The 22,604-nt window shown below is 42.1% G+C and overlaps 1 protein-coding gene across 2 annotated transcripts in view; it reads right to left on the bottom strand.

The window, feature by feature from the left end:
• LOC120543143 (nuclear factor NF-kappa-B p105 subunit-like) overlaps positions 1–22,604 on the bottom strand; it is a 93,333-nt gene that overhangs the window by 55,603 nt on the left and 15,126 nt on the right. For both annotated transcript variants that reach the window (XM_039776026.1, XM_039776027.1), the window contains exon 2: positions 3,172–3,229. In XM_039776026.1, the coding sequence (XP_039631960.1) occupies positions 3,172–3,229 (58 nt within the window). The remainder of the gene's footprint in view (positions 1–3,171; positions 3,230–22,604) is intronic.

Genomic DNA, 22,604 nt, shown 5'->3' with positions numbered 1-22,604 from the left:
CCACAGGATTCCCTGAGGGACACGGTCGAACACCTTTTCCAAGTCCACAAAACACATGTAGACTGGTTGGGCAAACTCCCATGCACCCTCCAGGATTCTGCTAAGGGTGTGGAGGTGGTCCACTGGACAAAAACCACAATGTTCCTCCTGAATCCGAGGTTCGACTATCCGATGGACCCTCCTCTCCAGAACCCCCGAATAGACTTTTCCAGTGAGGCTGAGGAGTGTGATCCCTCTGTAGTTGGAACACACCCTCCGCTCCCCCTTTTTAAAGAGGGGGACCACCACCCCGGTCTGCCAATCCAGAAGTACTGTCCCCAATGTCCATGCGATGTTGCAGAGACGTGTCAACCAAGACAGTCCAACAACATCCAGAGATGGGAGAGCCCACCTTAGAGTCCCCAGGCTCTACTTCCTCATTGGAAGGCATGTTAGTGGGATTGAGGAGGTCTTCGAAGTACTCCTCCCACCAACCCACAACGTCCCGAGTTGAGGTCAGCAACGCACCATCCCCACCATATACGGTGTTGACACTGCACTGCTTCCCCCTCCTGAGACGCCGGACAGTGGACCAGAATCTCCTCGAAGCCGTCCGAAAGTCGTTCTCCATGGCCTCTCCAAACTCCTCCCATGCCCGAGTTTTTGCCTCAGCAACCACCGAAGCCGCATTCCAATTGGCCTGCCGGTACCTATCAGCTGCCTCCAGACACCCAAAGGACAAAAAGGTCCTATAGGACTTCTTCTTCAGCTTGACGGCATCCCTCACCGCCGGTGTCCACCAACGGGTTTGGGGATTGCCGCCACGACAGGCACCGACCACCTTACAGCCACAGCTCCAGTCAGCTGCCTCAACAATAGAGGCAAGGAACATGGCCCATTCGGAATCAATGTCCCCCACCTCCCTCGGGACGTGGTCAAAGTTCTGCCGAAGGTGGGAGTTGAAGCTACTTCTGACAGGGGACACTGCCAGCCATTCCCAGCAGACCCTCACAACACGTTTGGGCCTACCAGGCCTGACCGGCATCTTCCCCCACCATCAAAGCCAACTCACCACCAGGTGGTGATCAGTTGACAGCTCCGCCCCTCTCTTCACCCGAGTGTCCAAGACATGTGGCCACAAGTCCAACAACACGACCACAAAGTCGATCGTCAAACTGAGGCCTAGGGTGTCCTGGTGCCAAGTGCACATATGAACACCCTTATGCTTGAACATGGTGTTTGTTATGGACAATCCGTGACGAGCACAGAAGTCCAATAACAAAACACCGCTCGGGTTCAGATCGGGGGGGGGCATTCCTCCCAATCATGCCCTTCCAGGTCTCAATGTCATTGCCCACGTGAGCATTGAAGTCTCCCAGCAGAACAAGGGAGTCCCCAGAAGGTATGCCCTCTAGCACCCCCTCCAGAGACTCCAAAAATGGAGTCCTCATGGGCTCACCACCTATGGGAGGGGCCAAGGAGGTCAGGTGCAGTGTGAGTTGGGTGGTGGCCGAAGGCGGGGACCTTGGCGGTCTGATCCTCGGCTACAGAAACTGGCTCTTGGGACGTGGAATGTCACCTCTCTGAAGGGGAAGGAGCCTGAGCTAGTACGCAAGGTTGAGAAGTTCCGGCTAGATATAATCGGACTCACCTCGACGCACAGCTTGGACTCTGGAACCAATCTCCTTGAGAGGGGCTGGACTCTATCACTCTGGAGTTGCCCCCGGTGAGAGGCGCCGAGCAGGTATGGGCATACTTATTGCCCCCCGACTTGGAGCCTGTGCATTGGGGTTTACCCCAGTGGACGAGAGGGTGGCCTCCCTTCGCCTTTGGGTGGGGGGAAGGGTCCTGACTGTTGTTTGTGTGTATGCGCCGAACCGCCGTTTGAAGTATCCACATCTATGCAGTTCATAATAAACTAAAAGTAAGAGTTTTGTTGTACTCATTAACACTAGAATTACCAGAGCCTACGAAAAAATTTGTAGATCTGTCCCACCTTAAATCGCTTCGCACCTCTCCGTCAGCGTCTTTTGTCCTGTAAATGTGTTGATAAGCAGCAAACAGCAAGCAGCCTGCTATCACATCCCCCCACCCCACACAGTTTTCTCAGCTCAAGTCTGTTTACTTGCGTGTCAGTTGCTTAGAGTTGTATAGAGTGAGAAGTCAAGCAAAATTACATCTTTTATAAATACTAGATCGTTATTTGGAACACATACTTTCATGTGTGTTCCATGTCTACAACGATCAATATAAACACATCGTTAAAACAGAAAAGTTGTTCATGTTTTAGTAATAATTGACAAAATGTAGACATGAAATATAACAGAACAAGTGTGTCAATGTTGCACCCTAACGCGGGTTATTTTTCTGCAGTTATATTCTTGAATAGAAGCGCACTTGTTCTGTAATATTTGTACCTTTTGTGAAAGTGTTTCTTTGATATTTGGACTTCAGGCTTCATACATTATACACTTCATGCCTACATTTTGTCAGTTATTACTTATTACTTAAGGTGGGACGGATCTACGAGTTTTTTTATAGGCTCTGGTAATTCTAGTGTTAATCACAAATTTGCAGTTTTGCAGAGTGACTACTGTTCATCAAATATGAAATCTGGACTAAGGCATCTTGTGTCCAATATATTTTACACAGTGCACATGGCGTGAAGCTCTCAAATGCACTGCAGGATTGGAAGATGTCAAAATAATTCAAAATATCAAAAAAAAATTATACTGTATGTGAGATGCATTAAGTATGATTAGAACAATGCAATAGTCCCTTGCTTGCATTGCACAGACTAGATGGAGTCGTACAGTACCAACAACAGACCATTAATTCAACACGGGGAAATCAATGCAACATCATGTATGTATTATACTGTACATCAGATGACATACTGTACTTCAGAAACTCGCAAGCACTTAGCTGGCAGTATGAGTGGATGTTTTGTAGCCTCATGGACTGAGGAAGTAAAAACGATCCCTGAATCTTGTGGCGTGAGATGGTTCAATACCATATGAAATAATACTGGTAGCCTTTGTATTTCAAAGTACAGTGTTTTGACTCTGTTGAAGTAAGAGCTATTGTTGAATCTTAACATGTACTTCATATATTGCACAATGGTATAAAACTATTACACAATTTTTGTGTGGTTTCAATTTTGTGAAATATAACTTAAGTAAGATCACTTACTTATTTCAGGATCAACTTCAGAGAAGTTCATTATCTGAATACTACAGCAAACCTCCATCTGAAATAAGAAATGGATGTTTTAATAATAAGTATCATATCCACAGTCTGATAAGTCATGTAGGTTGTGTTACACCGACAGTTTCTTTCAGTACAATTCCTGGCATAACATCTCTCTCATAAGGGAGAGTCCAGGGGATTCATTTCTACAATTGTAACATCCGTCATCTTACACCAGCATGTAAGTGGACCTTTCCTTTTGCTAGTAACAACTGAATTGTTTAGCAGTTTTCTGTGGGACTTCCTGTTGCCTTTTAAAACCTTGGTGGTGCCCTTGCCAGTCAGAAACCCCATCCCATTGACACAGTTTTTTTTTCCTGTGGGATAAAAAGCAAAACTGTACATGAAATTTAGTTCTTGAAGTTGATCTGAGGTCAGTATCAATTCTACTACTATTCCAATTTACAGAATGCAACCAAGTTGTGTGGAGACTCAGAGTGAATTTTTGAAGATCTATTCATCATTATCAAATTTTGCCAAATGCAAACAACAGTAGGTGAAAAGTGATTGATAATACAGTTCACTGAAACTACAAAGAGCCACCATGGTTAATACAATTTAATTGGAAATGTTTTTGAGCAAGGAAAGGCTAAGCAATGAAACTAATACATGTATTGGCATGACTAAAAAGCGGTCACCATATATTAGTGTCAACAAAGATTTATGGGGCCAAAAAAACAAAATGCACTCTGTCTTCCCTGTTATTACCTTTGCTTACAATGGTCTTCAAATGACCATTTAGGCTCTTACTCTAAGGCTCAGAAGTACAAGTATGTAGAGTTGCTGAAAAAAATGAAACTCTTAAAAGACAAAAAAGTGGAAAAAGATTTTAGGGAACACCCAATGATCCTTCCGCACTCCTTGGAACTTTTGCTAAGAAGAGCATTTTTTGTAATAAATATTTTTATTGATAAAGAATCTTCATCTGATTTTTTATGTTCACAATCCAAAAAGGCTGATGAATCCTTCCTCTTGTGAGGACTTTTTCATCCATCCATCCATTATCCAACCCGCTATATCCTAACTACAGGGTCATGGGGGTCTGCTGGAGCCAATCCCAGCCAATACAGGGCACAAGGCAGGAATCAAACCCCGGGCAGGGTGCCAGCCCACCACAAGACACACACACACACCAAGCACACACTACGGACAATTTAGGAATGCCAATGTACCTAACCTGCATGTCTTTGGAAGGAAACCGGAGCACCTGCAGGAAACCCATGCAGACACAGGGAGAACATGCAAATTCCACACAGGGAGAACCCAGGAAGCGAACGCAGGTCTCCTAACTGTGAGGCAGCAGCGCTACCATTTCGCCACCCATGAGGACTTTTTGCTATAGTTTATTGAGACTATGCTGGGTTCTCCCAAGTTCATCACAATTTCAAGCAGGCTGAATAAATTAGAAAGATTTGTTTAATTCCTTCACTTTCTGAATTGGCAGGTTCATTACACATCTTGCTGTTGCAGTGGTTATACTAAAGTCCTAATTTCAAGATAGGCAAAATCCCTCGTGAATTAGATTGCTACTGTTCCATGCCGCTTGGAAGTCTTGCTTGTAATTTTGCAATTCTGTAATTTTAAAATCAGAGGATGTAGATTTCATGTCTATGAAGCAGGATGCCATGCTGGCCTTGGTAATTCTATCATTGGCAGAACCATAAGAGGCTTCTCTGTTAGATTGTGGAGTTCAGAGTGGGGTCTTCAAAAGGAAAACTGTCATAACAGGAACGACTAGGCCCAGGTAAGTTCAGCATAATTATTTTTAATATGGTTTTTGAGGAATTATGATAGAGTTCTTTTTATTTGTTGTGGTGTGTAAATAAAGGGAAAACTCCAAACTAAGCCATTACCCTGGGGAATCATGTAATTCTCCCCAAAGTTTAAAGCTAAGGGTAGAGCCAAAGGCAAAGCCAATTTAAATATTTTAGGGAGCACAAAGTGTCTTTCCCTAATGGTCATAAAGAGTGGAAATCACTAATGGCAACCCCTTGTTCTTAAACAGCTTTGCATGTTTTGTGCTACAAATTGACACATATGTGGTTGAAGCCCCGCAACAGAAAAGGTGTATCTAGAAATTGGTTTGATAACAGCACTAAATGTAACAAAACAATGCAACAAAAAACAAATGCAATGAAAAAAATATTCACAACATACCAGAACACTGATCAGCTGCAATTCTTGGCAGGTGCCTGATTCACAAAGATTTTAAACTATAACCAATCACTACGATATCAGTACTTCCATCCATCCATTATCCAACCCACTATATCCTGACTGCAGGGTCACGGGGGTCTGCTGGATCCAATCCCAGCCAACACAGGGCGCAAGGCAGGAAATAAACCCCAGGCAGGGTGCCAACCCACCGCAGATATCAGTACTTGTCCAGAGTAAATAAGAGCTCAGCAAAAGGTGCTTGAGAGAGAAATAACCATGTAGAGACAGGGGAACATGTAATCTCCACAAAGACGATGAATGGACACTGGATTCAAACTTAAGACACAGGATCCATGAAGCAGCAGTGGTAACTACTGCATCAATGTGCATCCTAACAATTAGTATAATGTTTTCTGGAATGTGTGGTTTAATTATGAATAAAACGTATGTCAAAATTTCATTTATCATGGTACTTGACAAAAAGTTTATATCATTTAACAACAAACTGATTATTTTTTTTAACTATTTAAAAATAACATTTTCAAATCTGGGCGGCACGGTGGCGCAGTGGTAGCGCTGCTGCCTCGCAGTTAGGAGACCTGGGTTCGCTTCCCAGGTCCTCCCTGCGTGGAGTTTGCATGTTCTCCCCGTGTCTGCGTGGGTTTCCTCCGGCGCTCCGGTTTCCTCCCACAATCCAAAGACATGCAGGTTAGGTGGATTGGCAATTCTAAATTGGCCCGGGTGTGTTTGTGTGTGTCCTGCGGTAGGCTGGCACCCTGCCCAGGATTGGTCCCTGCCTTGTGCCCTGTGTTGGCTGGGATTGGCTCCAGCAGACCCCCGTGACCCTGTATTCGGATTCAGCGGGTTAGAAAATGGATGGATGGATTTTCAAATCTGCTTCTACCAACTGAACTGGTTTAAACAGGTTTGCTAATTTTATGTTATGTTATTAATTTTAAATGTATACTGTTGGTGAGAACTTGACAAGATTTTATAGGCCTATCAAATAAAACTTTGTTCACATTGAATTTTTATACTATCATTTTTTCCGCAGAGCCAATGGTGCAGGTGGAGGGCCTTCCAACCCAAAGGTCCCCCTCATCAGACCTCTACAAAGGCAGCTACAAAATATATTTTGAATTTTTGTGCATTTTTACATTAAACAAAACAATGAGAAGCTTCTATGTCATGTTGTTTGATGTTACAGTTAACAGATGTGTGTGCGGTAATACTTGAAATCTGTAAAGGTTAGCAAGTAGAAAAGAAAAAGTTGTATCATGATATAAAAATAGAATGTCTAAGCTCTTCTCAAAGCAAGCAATTGGCACAACAAACATTGCCAAACTATATCTAAGATAGCATCTATTCTTAAATCATCGATGGAAGATCGAACTTGCTAAATGCTACGAATGAGTTTCATAACAGGAGATTACTGTACGTCAGGCAAATCAAGCATCATAGCAAGCTTGACAGGAAAGGCTTCTTCTCCTTGTCCTCTTTGCCCACCACATCCGATTGCAGATGACCACAAGCCTGTTATTAAAGAAGTGCAGAGCAACCTAACAGCCCCTAGACCCAGGTATAAATGACAAAATGCATTATTTGAATAGAAAAAAGTAAATAATAATATCGGTTTCTAAAAATGTTTCATACAATAACACCATAATAGTTTCCCCCGATTTGCAACCCAGCAAATAGTGGAGATTTAATTAAATTTGATATCCTAGAAAATATTTCTTTGAATAGTTACTGACTTAAGTGGACAGGTAGGTAATTTTGAAATATAGTAGAATATTCAGGCAGTGTTTTTCTAGGGACAATTTTGCTCTACGCCAGTGCCGACAGCCTCAGTTATTTCCTGCACTGCACCCAGTACTGCTGGCATAGACTCTTGTTCATTGTATTCCTAAATTGGATAAAATGAATCTATTTGCATGGTGAACAGTTTTGTTACATTAATACATTTGCCAACCTGCTTTCACAAGTCATTGCTTTGGTTTTTCAGTGTTTGTCCTCATAACATGAATGACCTGAATAACGGACCTTTTATCTAGTAGTTACTGTATGAATAGCTACTATGTACTATATACTACTATGTACAGCTATACTGTAGGTGACACATATAATGGAGCCCTCTGTTTCTCTTCTAGCTGCGTTGGTGGTGCTACTTATGGAGGATTAGAAAATGCCCACTCGAGATTTACTTATCAAAATAAACATAATTTGTAAGTGCATCTCCAGTTTTAGGTAAGATATGCCTGTATCACGTATGCTATACGAGATTGGTTAGATATACACATTTTCTGTTGCATTGGTTTGTTTTATGTTTTGGGGAGCCTTAGGCAAGGTAATATACATGGACACAAATCACATAACACAGTTCTAAATTCATAACACTAAACTACCCTTTTTTTCTGGAATACTTAAATCTGTCATATGGCACAAATATGTCAGGTTTCATTGTCTTTCAGTACTCTGTTTCCAAGGAAGCTTATTTTGTCAGCAATGGCTATAATTATGTTTTACATAGCAGGATTCTGTGGCAGGCTTAATTTTTTTGTAAAAAGTCACAGAAAATCAAATTTAGCACATTATGGCAAATATGACTTAGTGTAAAGCAAAAAAGACTATTTTTTTAATTTTAGGTAATATAACTATATAAAACTACTAGCTGTGTTACTCGGCTTCACTTGGGAAATTTCGTAAAACAATGGGGCCTCAGTTATACTGCTGTCATTTAGTCAAGTGTATCAAAAGTACTATGTAACTAAGTGCTTTTTTGTATATAATATATGTAGTTTTATTTTTCAGGACTACTAAAAAAAACTAATACTATTGACAGGCAGTGAGGTGTAGTAGATAAGGCTTTGGGATTTTGAGCTGGAGCTTTCTGTCAACTTTCCCATTAGAACTTTAAGCACCACCATTTAAGAACGGTGCTGGAGTTTTGTGTGATTCAAGTTGATGAAGAGAGAATAAGAGAGTTATCTTTGGAGTTACAAGTGCCATGTCTGGGGGCTGGAGGTAGAATAGATAATTATGATGAGTGTCAGTAGGCTAGAAAGCACTTTCAGTATACATCTAAGTGTATCAGTAATCAAAAGCAAACAAATTGAGAGGTACCAGTCCACTTCAACCCCCGATGCAAAGAAGTTTGGGGAGCATTAGAGTGGGTGGGGTGTCACCATTCAAAGCAAGTAGATGCAGGAGGATAGTGGTCCCCTTCCAAAGTTTATAGATGCGAACGTATATTATAATGGGTATATTATAATATTGAGGGACCATTAAATTTAAATCTATGCCATCATTGCAGAAGCACTTCTAGGATTTACAGGGATCAGGGTCTCCATCCCTTCTGCGATTGCCATGCACAATCTTATATGTATATGAAATCGAAAAGCCTTTGGGATTTTGCAGACCTTCACTTAATGATGTAACATTGATCAGGGGCTATACTGTATATCATGAATAAAAAGATGAGGGGATTAATGCTATTGTCACATATATAATCTAGATAAAGATACAATAGATCATGGGTATCGGAGGACACCACTTCTGTCTGTACTTCTCTCTCACTCCCTTTATGCATCTTGTGAAGCAACACCTTTTTACAGCCACAGTGCCTGGCTCTGACACTTGAGGTACAGTGTACTTGGTAACTATTGACATTGCATCCTCTTTGAGCATCATTGAACTTTCTCCTTCCATTTCATACCTTAGTGTTGATGCCAAAGGTAATCATGTGTCTATCTTCCTGTCCAGGACACCACATCTTCTTCAGTTGTTCATCCACTCTATTCATTAGCATTGCTGTACATTACATTAATTGCTTCAACTCCATTCTTTGTTTGCATAAAGCACGCTATCAGTGAAGCACAGAGTATACAAGTTAGCAGAATATTAACAAAAATCAGTTTACTTATATCTACAACCTACTGTATTCTGAAGAAGATCATGATTTATTTATTTCTATCGCGACAATGTTTCCTTTCCCATTTCAGCACTGCTGTGTTAGGTTTTTGTTTTTACAGTCTCCATGGTGATCTTTCCCAGAATACCCAGGGTTGCACTCATTTGTGGTGTCAACAATACAAAGATCACCCCTCTGGGGTATCTGAGCTTGACAGATAAACCTTATTTTGCTGCATCAAATTTATTCTTTACTGCTTTTTCAAATCCCTGGTCTTGTTTTTTAAATTGCGTTTTGACTTTAAAGATTTTCTTGTCTCCCAGTTTTGAACTTTGGCCAATATTTTGACTTTTGATTCTCCTGGACATTTTCATTTCCTTTTAACTGTCTTTCATGAGTCAGTTTAACAGGACTCTGGACTGGAGATGACATCAGGCACCCCTCACTCTACTGCCATCCAGAACCAAGCTACAGACAAGTCAAATAAAAGTGTGTCATTCAACCAAATGTTGATGTTTATATGCATTTATATGTTAAGTGTAAGTGTAGGTTAAGATAAGTTAAGTATAAGTTTATTAGACTCAGAAAGAGTCTAATAAACCTATACTATCTTAGTGGATATCACATACTGCATAATTTACACAATATTTTTTGTTGAGTTTAGTGTGCTTTAAATGAAGCACTGGCACTTAGAGAAAAACACAAAAGCCTATACATGCTTGGCATTCAGTAATAAAACACAAACTCTGTGATAATAAGTGATGATCAGCAAATTTCTCCAAAACATTATTACGCAGCAAATTTGCTGTGTTTGTGTTCGCCCTTGTTCGTCGAATTGTTTACTGATAATTCGGATGTTTTAGGATAATTTTATTTTATTTATTATTATTTTTTTTATACCATTGCTTTGCGAGGCCAGTGTGACATCCTCAGGAGCTGTAACAACCAATATTGATGGAACCGACCCTCGGGTGTATAATGCTGATCATTTGCATTACAGACTCTGTGGGACGAGTTATTTGAGCTTATAGCCAAATGTGCAGGTTAATCTTTGAGTTCCATGTCAATATAGGAGATGGGGGTACGTGCCCTGTGCATGCACAATATTTAGCCACGTTGCGGGGAAAGAGTGAAAACATACCTTGAAGGAGCCTGAAACAAAACAGAGGAGACTCTATGAAATAATAATAATAATAATAATAACAAAAGATGTCTTACTATTTACAAGATGTTTCTATCATTTTGATAGAATATAAAGTGTAAAGCATCAGCACAGACATTTTAGAGAGCCTTCAGTGTGACTTCAAAAAACAGAATGAGACAGTGGTTTCAGTCATGACACGCCACTTTGAATTTTATGTCTTTAAAAGACCTACATATCTTTTCTGATGTTTGACTACGATTTCAGCATTTCCATTTTGTTTTGATGAAATATATGATTTTGTGTTTCTGACTGCATTCTTTCTTCTTTGGTCTCATGGACACACGGTGGTGCATTGCTTGGCACTGCTGCTGCTGCACAGCTCAGGTCACCTTTTTGGCCACAATAATCAGTCCAGTATAGTTGGCAAACGTTTCCCTGGCCCTCTGGGACACTTTAAAGACGGCTGCACCATTATAATCCAGTATAATCCAGTCAAATCTAGTTCGGTTAGTCCTTTCCCATTGACTTTAAGGCAGTTCGCCAAGTTCGGTGAATATTACAAATATTTCCGTGATTTCGGGTAACTCAGGCAATGTTTGCTCATCACTAGTGATAACACATTAAGAAATAACACAATCATCATTTGGCTCCCTTTCTTGGCACCAAGTGATTTGTCATGTTTTGGGTACATTTAGTAATTTTCCTGAGCTTTTTAGATGTTTTCTGCAGGTAAAATCCATATTTGTCTTGCTGGAGAATCTCTGGGTAATTGTATTTTCAGTATTGGAAGCTTTATTCGAAATATGAAATTTCTATTTTTTATTTTTACCATAATGCCATTTCATTTTTCACAAACATCCCATTTTATTGCTCAGTTGTAGTACATAATGAGAGGTTGCTATAGGGCTGTGCCCACACAGGTTGAACTGGATGGTGCTATCAACATGACACTCTATAAACCAGACTCATGGACTCATTCACTTTCCATGCTGGTATACAGTACATCAAAAGATCTCTTACACTATTTCAACAGTTGATTTCTTTGTTTACAACTCCTTACTTTGTTTCTGACTGCAAGATTTCCTGCTTCCTTTTTTACATGAAAGGACTATTGGTTTTTCTAGGTTTCAACCTTAGCCTGTATGACTATGATTCATTTTCTAATCCTCAGTCTGCTTGACTTGTTGCTGGCAGAACATGATCACAAAAATCACAGTCACAAATTCCTTTGAGCTAAGTCTGTCTTCACTGAATTGGACAAAAAGTATGGCACTGAATTATGTTGATGCTCATCATAAGTGTTGCAACTGTTGGTGCTCACAAGTTGTGCTATAAACGTCCATCACTGAGGTGTTCTTGACTGATTCGTTAGAGCTATAAACAAAACCATTACAGCCAACAGCAATATTTCTGTTTTATATCCTAACCCAACCATCAATATAAGCCACCAGCTCTCATCAAGCTCTCACCAAGTCTAAATACTGTATAATATCATATCTGTGCACTAGCAGCTAGAGTAGCCTTCAAAGTGGTCTCCTTGCATTGAGTTAGACAACATTACCATTGCTGGAAAAATACCTGGAACTCTGTTTCTGGAATAGTCTTGAGTTCCTTTGTCTCATTACTCAGAAATGTCTGAAAATCTTTATCCTTTCATGGTAGTTTTAATTTTTGTAAAGAGCCAAAAATCACAAGGGGCTCAGTCAGGTTATTAGGATGGAAACCTATTTCTTAGCCAGAAAGTCATGAACACTAAGCTCACCATGTCTTCTTGGAGCACTGTCATGATAGACTATCCACTTCTGATGTTGTTGTTCGCATCTTCTTCCCCTCCTGGAACCTTTTATGCTAGACACTCAAAGACACTTGACATTTCCATAGCATCCTCTCCATACACCACTTTCAACACCTCCACTACATTCCGGGCCATTCACGTAATTAAATTGTCACACCTTGTGCATTATTTTTAGAGGCCAAGAAAGAGTTGAAAAGATATAAAATAAATCTGGATCATGATAGATAGATATACAGTACATGTGCAAATGAAGCTTTACAAGTGGATATAAAGCGGATACACCTAGCATTCATGCATACACCATGGCTAGCTATAACTGTGTAGTGTAGGTGAAGCAAAATAATAAACAAAATTAGTATTTTTGTAGAAGTAGGCAAGTCTGTATTGGGCAGAAAGGTGGTGTTGAAATATTTTAGCACAGGAGTCCAAGATCTAATTGAACTATCTGCTCTGTGGGATGGCCAATCAGTGCCTTCAGACTGAAACTCTGTGAACACTATAATGTAACCACAAGGGGGCACCAGAAAGCCCCAAAGTAAAGACACAGCAATACACCACACGTTCTATGAATAAAATAAAGGCTTTTTATTCTCTCACAAGGCATTTCTTCACAAACCTCTCAATAATAAGCCACAAAATGCAATAAATGAGCAGATTCCAGTTCTTCCTCTTTCTCTCCTCCTCTGAGTTTTGCCTTTCTTTGAGGCCGGTCCCGGGACTGCATCCAGTGCCGTTTTGTTTCCTCTAGAAAGCACTTTCGGGCCATAGACAAAGTAGGGTGGTCCTCCCCTGACATTGCCCCTACCAATCCCATGGGACCCTTACAGGGCTGCACTTCTGGACTCCATTTCCCTAGCAGATGTCCTGACTGGGTTCTCATACAAGAACCACTGCCATCTAGCACATGGGAATGGAAAAACACTCAAGTTCCAGCCTCCGCTGGTCCTTCTATTATTTTATACCAGCTGGGAACAGAGTTATCTTTCTGCCCAGCTGGCTAATTTGTCCATCACTCCCTGGCCGGGATCCCCATTCTACTCCTCCAATACATATATATTACGTATATATATAATCCAACATCTGTCTATTTGACTAGTTCCCTACCTAGTGGCAGCCGGCCCGTGGGGGCCGGGCGTGTTTTCTTTTTTACAGGCAGGGACTTCCCGGATCCGCGTCAGTGGCGGGTGCATGTCGGTCTGCGGGGCTTCGACAGCACGGCGGCAGCCGCGAGGGCTGCGGAGGAGGAGACACTGCAGCTCGAGAGGCGCTGGCAACAACACGGCTGCTGGCAAGCACGTCGCCGCCGCAGAAGGGGACACAAGATGGCCGCGGACCAGAAGTCCCTCCCCCTGACAGGCACGCGATGGGACAGTGTGTCTTGCGTGCCCGCCAATGACCGTACAGAGGCGGGCCCAAGGAATGTCCATCACGGGCAGGGGGTAGTCCCGATTGGGCCAGAGAAGGAGGCCCACAGGAAGTTGTCAGCATCGGAGACTGATGAACAGGTAGGCTCCGCGCCGGCTGAATGTCTGTCTTTGTCGGCTGCTCTGACGAAGTTGGAGGCGTGCCTTCGGGCCGCGGAGCAGTCTTTGTTGCAGATGCTACGTGCCATCCGGGCTGAAGTACTGGTACTGGAGAGGAAGGCGCTCGCGGCGCTGAAGGTGTTTCGATCGACAACGGGACGGCGCGACGCTGGAATCTCCAGCCGGAGGTGTACGGCGGAGACAGTGAGTACAGCCGACTCTGTACAGCATGCAGGAGGGTCTGCTGAACATGGCTGTGATGCCAAAGACCAGCTTCAAGTAAGCAGCCCTCCGACAGGAGGTGCAGCGCCGTGGGCTGTATGCGCGGCGAGGGGGGAGTCCGTGAGGACGCTGAATGGACACGGGCTGCTAAGTGCCCCGGGTCCTAGCGCCCTCCGCCCCGAGTCGGCTGCAGTCTTGCGCCGCACTGTAGGGACGCAGATGGGAAAGAGGCGCTTTCTTTTTCATAAGGAGTCTCAAACCGTCATGGCATCCCAGAGTGAAAGGAGGAATAAGAGGCTGGGTGCCGATTCCTCCGATATGTTGGGACGCGGTGCTGGGTGCACGCGTCCGGGTAGTGGCCGCCCTCTGCGGGGGCAGAGGGAATCCCTGAGGCTGGCGGAGAGAGCGCAGGCAGTGCCGGCGGTTCCATCATCAAGAGGGACACGGAAGCCGCAGAGAGGGTGCCGAACAGGCAAGTGCCGGGGTGCCGAATGGAGGGGGGAATGCTGCCAGTGCGTGGCACAGAAAGGGTGCCTTGGCAGCGGTTCTGCCCCTGTGTTCTTCTCTATTGCAGGGACAGACCCCGGGCGAACAGTAGGACCCCCTTCGTTGGGGACCTGCCCTCAGATGTCGGACCGTCTGCTGAAGGATCTCTCTGCTGGTGTGCGGGTGCCACCACGGCTGGAGGAGGCTGCAAGGGAGCGAGTGACTCCGACCAAAGGGGCGCAGAGGCCTCGGAGGGGGTGCCGAACGAGGGGGGAGCGCAACCTGTGCAAGGCGCAGGGGAGCACCAAGTGGTGGTGCTCAGGCCGAGTCTCCGCCCCTGTCCCTGCTTGGAGAGTGGGACCGGACCCCGGCTGTCCTGGAGTAGGACCCACTTCGTGGCTGTGCTGCCCTTGTGGGACGGGTCGCTCTTTCCCCCGAGTGGTCTTCGCTGGCTGTGGGGCACTGTCAGGGATGCCAGGGGCAACGACCCGGCCAGGATGCCGTGAGGAACCGGAAGATGGTCAAAGCCCACCCTGGATCACGTGGTGGCCGCCTTCCTGGTTGTTCTGGGGGCCACGGGTTGAGGGCATGGAAGCCCTACCCTGTAGGGGCCCGTGGTCACCGCCAGGAGGCGCCCCAATGCCTTGGGGACCTGTTGCCCCAGCACTTCCGCCACACCAGAAAGTGCTGGGGGGGAAGACTTTGGGAAACACCCGGGGAGCTGCCGGGAGGACAGCCGGCACTTCCGCCACGCTGGGCCGTGGTCAAGCAAGGAATGCCGGGAACACCTGGTGCTCATCCGGGGACTGTGTAAAAGGGGCCGTCTCCATTCATTCAGCGCTGGAGTCGGGAGGAGGCAGGACGAAGCACAGATGAGGTGTGGAGGCGGCCCGAAGAGAGGCATTGTGGCCAGGACTGAGTGTGTTGGGGTGTATTGTGCACTGAACTGGGTCTGTGTGACCAATTTAATAAAACAACATGTCCGCCTGTCTGTGTCCGGGTCGAGTCCACAATATAAACTGCTCAAAAAAATTAAAGGAACACTTTGAAAACACATCAGATCTCAATGGGAAAAAGAAATTTTCCTGGATATCTATACTGATATAGACTGGGTAATGTGTTGGGAACGAAAGGATGCCACATCGTTTGATGGAAATGAAAATGATCAACCTACAGAGCCCTGAATTCAAAGACGCCCCAAAAATCAGAGTGAAAAAATTATGTGGCAGGCTAGTCCATTTTGCCAAAATTTAATTGTAGCAACTCAAAATTGTACGCAGCACTTTGTATGGCCCCTGTGTTCTTGTATACATGCCTGACAACATCGGTGCATGCTTCTAATGAGATGACAGATGGTGTTGTGGGGGATCTCCTTCCATAACATAATGTCCCAGAGGTGTTCTATTGGATTTAGGTCAGGAAAGTGTGGCGGCCAGTCAATGGTATCAATTCCTTCATCCTCCAGGAACTGCCTGCATACTCTCACCACATGAGGCCAGGAATTGTCGTGCACCAGCAGCCACTGTACCAGCATAGGGTCTGACAATGGGTCCAAGGATTTCATCCTGATACCTAATGGCAGCCAATGTGCCTTTGTCAAGCCTGTAGCGGTCTGTTTGACCCTCCATGGATATGCCTCCCCAGACAATCATTAACCCACCACCAAACTGCTCATGCTGAATGATGTTACAGGTAGCATAATGTTCTCCATGGCTTCTCCAGACCCTTTCACTTCTGTCACGTGCTCAGGGTGAACCTGCTCTCATCTGTAAAAAGCACAGGGCACCAGTGGTGCATCTGCCAATTCTGGTATTCTATGGCGAATGCCAATCGAGCTGCATGCTGCTGGGCAGTGAGCTCAGGGCCCATTAGAGGAAATGGGGCCCTTGGGTCACCCTCATGAAGTCTTTCTGGTTGTTTGGTCAGAGACATTCACACCAGTGGCCTGCTGGAGGTCATTTTGTAGGGCTCTGGCAGTGCTCATCCTGTTCCTCCTGCCCAAAGGAGCAGATACTGGTCCTGCTGATGGGTTATGGACCTTCTATGGCCCTCTCCAGCTCTCCTAGAGTAACTGCTTGTCTCCTAGAATCTCCTCCATGCCCTTGAGACTGTGCAGGGAGACACAGCAAACCTTCTGGCAATGACACGTATTGATGTGCCATCCTGGAGAAGTTGGACTACCTGTGCAACCTCTGTAGGGTCCAGGTATCGCCTCATGCTACCAGTAGTGACACTGACTGTAGCCAAATGCAAAACTAGTGAAGAAACAGTCAGAAAAGATGAGGAGGGAAAAATGTCAGTGGCCTCCACCTGTTAAACCATTCCTGTTTTGGGGGTCATCTCATTGTTGCCCCTCTAGTGCATCTGTTGTTAATTTCATTAACACCACAGCAGCTGAAACTGATTAACAACCCCTCTGCTACTTAACTGACCAGATTAATATCCCATAAGTTTCATTGACTTTATGCTATACTCTGATTAAAAAGTGTTCCTTTAATTCTTTTGAGCAGTATATATATATATATACTAGCAGAATACCCGCGCTTCGCAGCAGGGAAGTAGTGTGTTAAAGAAGGTATGAAAAAGAAAAGGAAAAATTTTTAAAATAACATAACATGATTGTTAATGTAATTGTTTTGTTATTGATATGAGTGTTGTTCTCATTTCTATATATATATATATATATATATATATATATATATATATCTATATCTACAGTATATCTATATATATATATATATATATATCTATATATATATATATATATATATATATATATATATATATATAGCAAAATACCAGCTTGGCAGCGGAGAAGTAGTGTGTTAAAGAAGGAAAGAGAAACAAAAGGAAACATTTTGAAAATAACGTAACATGATTGTCAATGTAATTGTTTTGTCACTGTTAGGAGTGTCGCTGTGATATATATATATACTGTATATAGCAAAATACCCGCGATTCGCAGCGATGTCGTGTGTTAGTTATGAAGTTATGAAAAAGAAAAGGAAACATTTTAAAAATAATGTAACATGATTGTTAAAGTAATTGTTTTGTGTATTTGGCGGCAACGTCACAAAGTTGTTTTCATCTAGCTGCATCAGAAAATGTACCACGACGTCTGACACGCCTCCTTTTTACTGTTTTCTCACAGCTTGGATTGCTGCTGTCATAATGGGTTTGAGTCTACATATATATATATATATATATATATATACATACATATATATATACATACATATATATACACATACATATCTTTATATCTATATACATATATACATATCTACATATACATATATATATATATATATATATATACTCAGCAAAAAAAGAAACGTCCCTTTTCAGGACTGTGTATTTCAACAATAATGTTTTAAAAATCCAAATAACTTTACAGATCGTCATTGTAAAGGGTTTAAACAATGTTTTCCATGCATGTTCAATTAACCATAATCAATTAATTAACATGCATCTGTGGAATGGTCGTAAGACCTTAACAGCTTACAGAAAGTAGGCATTTAAGGTCACAGTTCTAAAAACGCAGGACACTAAAGAGACTTGTCTACCGACTGTGAAAAACACCCAAAGAAAGATGCCCAGGGTCCCTGCTCATCTGCGTGAACGTGCATTAGGCATGCTGCAGGGAGGCATGAGGACTGCTGATGTGGCTAGGGCAATAAATTGCCATGTCCGCACTGTGAGATGCCTAAGACAGCGCTACAGGGGAGACAGGAAGGACAGCTGATCATCCTCGCAGTGGAAGAGCCCGGATCTCAATCCCATTGAGCACGTCTGGGACCTGTTGGATCGCAGGGTGAGGGCTAGGGCCATTCCCCCCAGAAATGTCCAGGAACTTGCAGGTGCCTTGGTGGAAGAGTGGGGTAACATCTCACAGCAAGAACTGACAAATCTGGTCCAGTCCATGAGGAGGAGATGCACTGCAGTATTTCAAGCAGCTGGTGACCACACCAGATACTAACTGGTACTTTTGATTTTGAGCCTCCCTTCATTCAGGGACACATTGTGAAACATTTTTAGTTTATGTCTAACGGTGTTGACTCTATTAGTGTTCATACAAATATTTACACATTAAGTTTACTGAAAGTAAAAACAGTTGAAAGTCAGAGGACGTTTCTTTTTTTGCTGAGTATATAGACATACCTATCTAGATCATATATACACACACATACATACATACACACACACAAATTATATATACTGTATGTGTGTCTGTATGTATGTATGTGTGTGTGTATACTGTATATATATATAATGTAGACAGGTGTGTGTGTGTGTGTGTGTGTGTGTATATATATATATATATATATATATATATATATACTAGCAGAATACCAGCTTAGGAGAAGTAGTGTGTTAAAGAAGTTATGAAAAGAAAAGCAAACATTTTAAAAATAACGTAAGATGATTGTTAATTTAATTGTTTTGTCATTGATATGAGTGTTGTTGTCATATCTATCTATTTATATTATATATATATATATATATATTTATATTATATATATATAGCAAAATACCTGCGATTGGCAGCGAGAAGTAAAAAGAAAAGGAAACATTTTAATAATAACGTAACATGATTGACAATGTAATTGTTTTGTCATTATCATGAGTGTTGCTGGCATATATATATATATATATATATATATATATATATATATATATATATATATATATACATATACACACATAAATATATATACATATACATATATACACATACTGTATATATACATACTGTATATACAACATATACATATCTACATATATACTGTATATACACATATATATACAAATCTACATATATATATCTACATATATATATATTAGGTGGGACTCGATTAAAAAATTAATCCAATTAATTAGAGGCTGTGTAAGAATTAATCTTGATTAATCGTATGTAATCGCACACGTAAATTTGCCCCAAATCGCAAATGTTTTTTTTTATTTAAAACGGTTTTAGTGGGCTTACAGAATCAAATAATAGACATGGACATGAATATTGTAAACTGAAGCTGTTTTAAAAAAAAAGCTTTAAACTGCATTTGAATTCAAAACAGAAACAAAAATATCATCCCTGGTTAAAATTGGGCAGACTTAAAAATAAAGTGGTAGTTTAAGTACTTTAAGTACATTTTCAGAATAGTATTGTCTTTAAATAATAATAACCAAAATTTCAACATAAAGTGCAGTTTTCTTCTTAAAAAATAAGTCGGAAACATAAAAGGTAATTTGACCAGCTTACTCTTTAAACTCTGAGTAACATTAGCCAAAATTATTTTGTACATTAGGCTAAAACAGTGTGATCATTGAACATTTTGTAATTAGATGTATTTAGAATTACTAACGGTCACGGAAGTCCAATGATCCCCAGTAAGAGCCACAAAGTCCGCTTTCTGTAATGCATCTAATTTTGCTTGCTTTTCAGTGTGCACAAAACCATGCTTTTATCAAGGCTTCGCCGGGTAGTCGAAATGATCAGTCGTGAGGAACGCGCTTTATTCCGACTCTAACATTTTTGTAGCTGTGATGTGTGCATCAGTGTAATGGATGTGCCAGGAAATCATGCATTGACAAAAGTTCCCGTTGCTTGGAATTGAAAGTGTGATTAAATGCGTTATTTTTTAACGCGTTATGGAGTACATGCATCGAAGCTTCTCAGCTGTGCTTGTGCTAAGAAAGGGAAAATTTTAAAAATAACGTAACATGATTCTGTTAACCTAATATTTTTCATACGTCCCAAACCAAGGAGATGCGAAGGTAAAATGAATCGGTAGCGCGTACATAGTCAGTACACCCTCTCGAATCGAACCTCAATGTCGGCGTTAGAGGCTTAAGACTCTACAATTAGCCACAGCGTGTGGCTTGTCTATGCTAAAGTATGTATTGTAGATCGGGTATATATATACATTTATATATATATACCCGTGTACCGCAGTGGAGAAGTAGAAGTTATGAAAAAGGGAACATTTTAAAAATAACGTAACATGATTGTCAATATACAGTAATTGTTTTGTGAGTGTTATTGAATGTTGCTGTCATCAAGGATTTGATTATCATTATTTCTTTCAATCAGGCTCGTATTTGTAGGATGTGTTCAAGTTACATTCCGTGTTTGTCAATCGTTGTAAAGATAAGAGGTTTCATTCATCGATTAGTTCCTTACTGCATCAATAAACAGCTCGTCTTCCTTTTTATCTGTGATGTGACAAACTGCATGCACGGGTTTTTTTACACTGTCTTCCTTTAGCAGGACATTCACTTTTTCCACCGTGTGCTTTGTTTCCGCAGTAGCTGCACTTATGAATATGATTGTATGTATAAGACGCTTCATATTTTTTTGCTGCCTTCTCAATTGTGTAATTCGGTTTTTGTTCAGCACTCTTTGGAACTGTTGCTTTTTGTCTGCGCATTGCGTCAGTTCACGTGAGCCGCTTGGTGTTCTTGCATCGAAGGTTCCCAGCTGTGCTGGTGCCATCTCGTGTAATGTCAGCTAAGACCCGGCACTTAAAAGTTTCTCTCGCAGTTTCAATGAGTTTGTGCCAAACACCACCCTGACCATCTCATCTTCCTCTGCATAAGCACAGTCCTTCACCCGTGAACATTTACCGGCAGTGTTTGTACTGATGGATGGACGGCCTTATATGGGCAGGCACTAAATTACAAACGCTAGTGGCAGCCTGTCTATGAACTTAATTTAATATAAACTTACGGTTCACGCCGTGCTTTGTTTCCGCATATGCATCATTTGCTTCATAATGTTTTTCTGCCTTCTCAATTGTGAAATGGCGTTTTGTGCTTGGAGTTCTTCCTTGTTCACTACGTACTTACGTAGGAGGCGTGATGATGTCACACGAAACTCCCCCACGCCATCTCCAACTCAAGACTCCATTACATTATATGGGGAAAAATAGCTTCCAGTTATGACCCTTATGCGTAGAATTTCGAAATGAAACCTGCCCAACTTTTGTAAGTAAGCTGTAAGGAATAAGCCTGCCAAATTTCAGCCTTCTACCTACACGGCAAGTTGGAGAATTAGTGATGAGTCAGTGAGTGAGTGAGTCAGTGAGTGAGTGAGTGAGGGCTTTGCCTTTTATTAGTATAGATACACATACATACAAACATACACACAGGTATGTGTACATATATGTATGTGTCTATATGTGTGTGTATAGCTTTGGTCACTGAGTGCAAGGGAAAAATAATAAAATGTAGTCTATAAGTTATTAAACAGTAAAACATTAACGCTTTTAAGAAGTACAGGTACATTGAGCACTACTGGAGTGGTTGCGGGTAAACTAAATTTTAAAGACTGTGTAACACAACAGGTAAGTAGTACTAACAGCAGCTAAAATGTATATGGATCATCTCTCGGTAGTAGATCCCTTTTGAAAGGCGCTACACGACGGCTGTGGTATAGAAATTACATTTTCTATGTGAACGTTCAAATTTCTGCCTCTGGTAATGTGCCTTACCGGCATTACCAGCAATTAAAGAAAATTAGATTTGTGTCCTCTGCAGCGTTAAGAGAGAAAGGCTTTGGTTTGGGATAAAAGGAAAAAAGGTGTAAAGAAAGGAAAGTTGCCTTTTTCTTTTATATAGTATAGAGAGATGTGTTCGCTGATGATATAATCGCCTTTTGGGGACAGTCGCGGTGGATCTTGTGTAGACTGGTGAGCCGTCCCTGCCATTAATTGGCTGTGATGGCACTGTCAGTCCTCCACTCCTGTGCGTGTCTTCATAATCCGAGCTGACAACCTCATAATCGTATACGTGCACATGAAAGTGCGAATCACCTTGATATTATTTTGCCGTGGTGTAGAAAAGGGGTCCCGTGTTTGCACTTGTCTGGGCTATAGCTCAGGGGGAGGATGAAAAAAATTAAAAGTGCTCACTTTGACTTAAGGCAGAAGCGCAGTCAGCATCTCAAAGGACGGCACAGCTATGCTGCTGCGGCTGCTCGACTTTTGCAGGGCAGGAGACCCCAGTTTTTGCAGACACGTTCATGATATCAAAAGTCTCAGCGCTCTTTGGAGGATATATGTATATATAGCAAAATACCCGCACCTCGCAACGGAAAAGTAGTGTGTTAAAAAAGTAATGAAAAAGAAAAAGGAAACATTT

This window comes from Polypterus senegalus, chromosome 13, assembly GCF_016835505.1.
Source record: "Polypterus senegalus isolate Bchr_013 chromosome 13, ASM1683550v1, whole genome shotgun sequence".
Taxonomy (NCBI): Eukaryota; Metazoa; Chordata; class Cladistia; order Polypteriformes; family Polypteridae; genus Polypterus; species Polypterus senegalus.
Note: the sequence above shows the minus strand (reverse complement) of the source record. Positions and strands in the feature narration are given on the sequence as shown.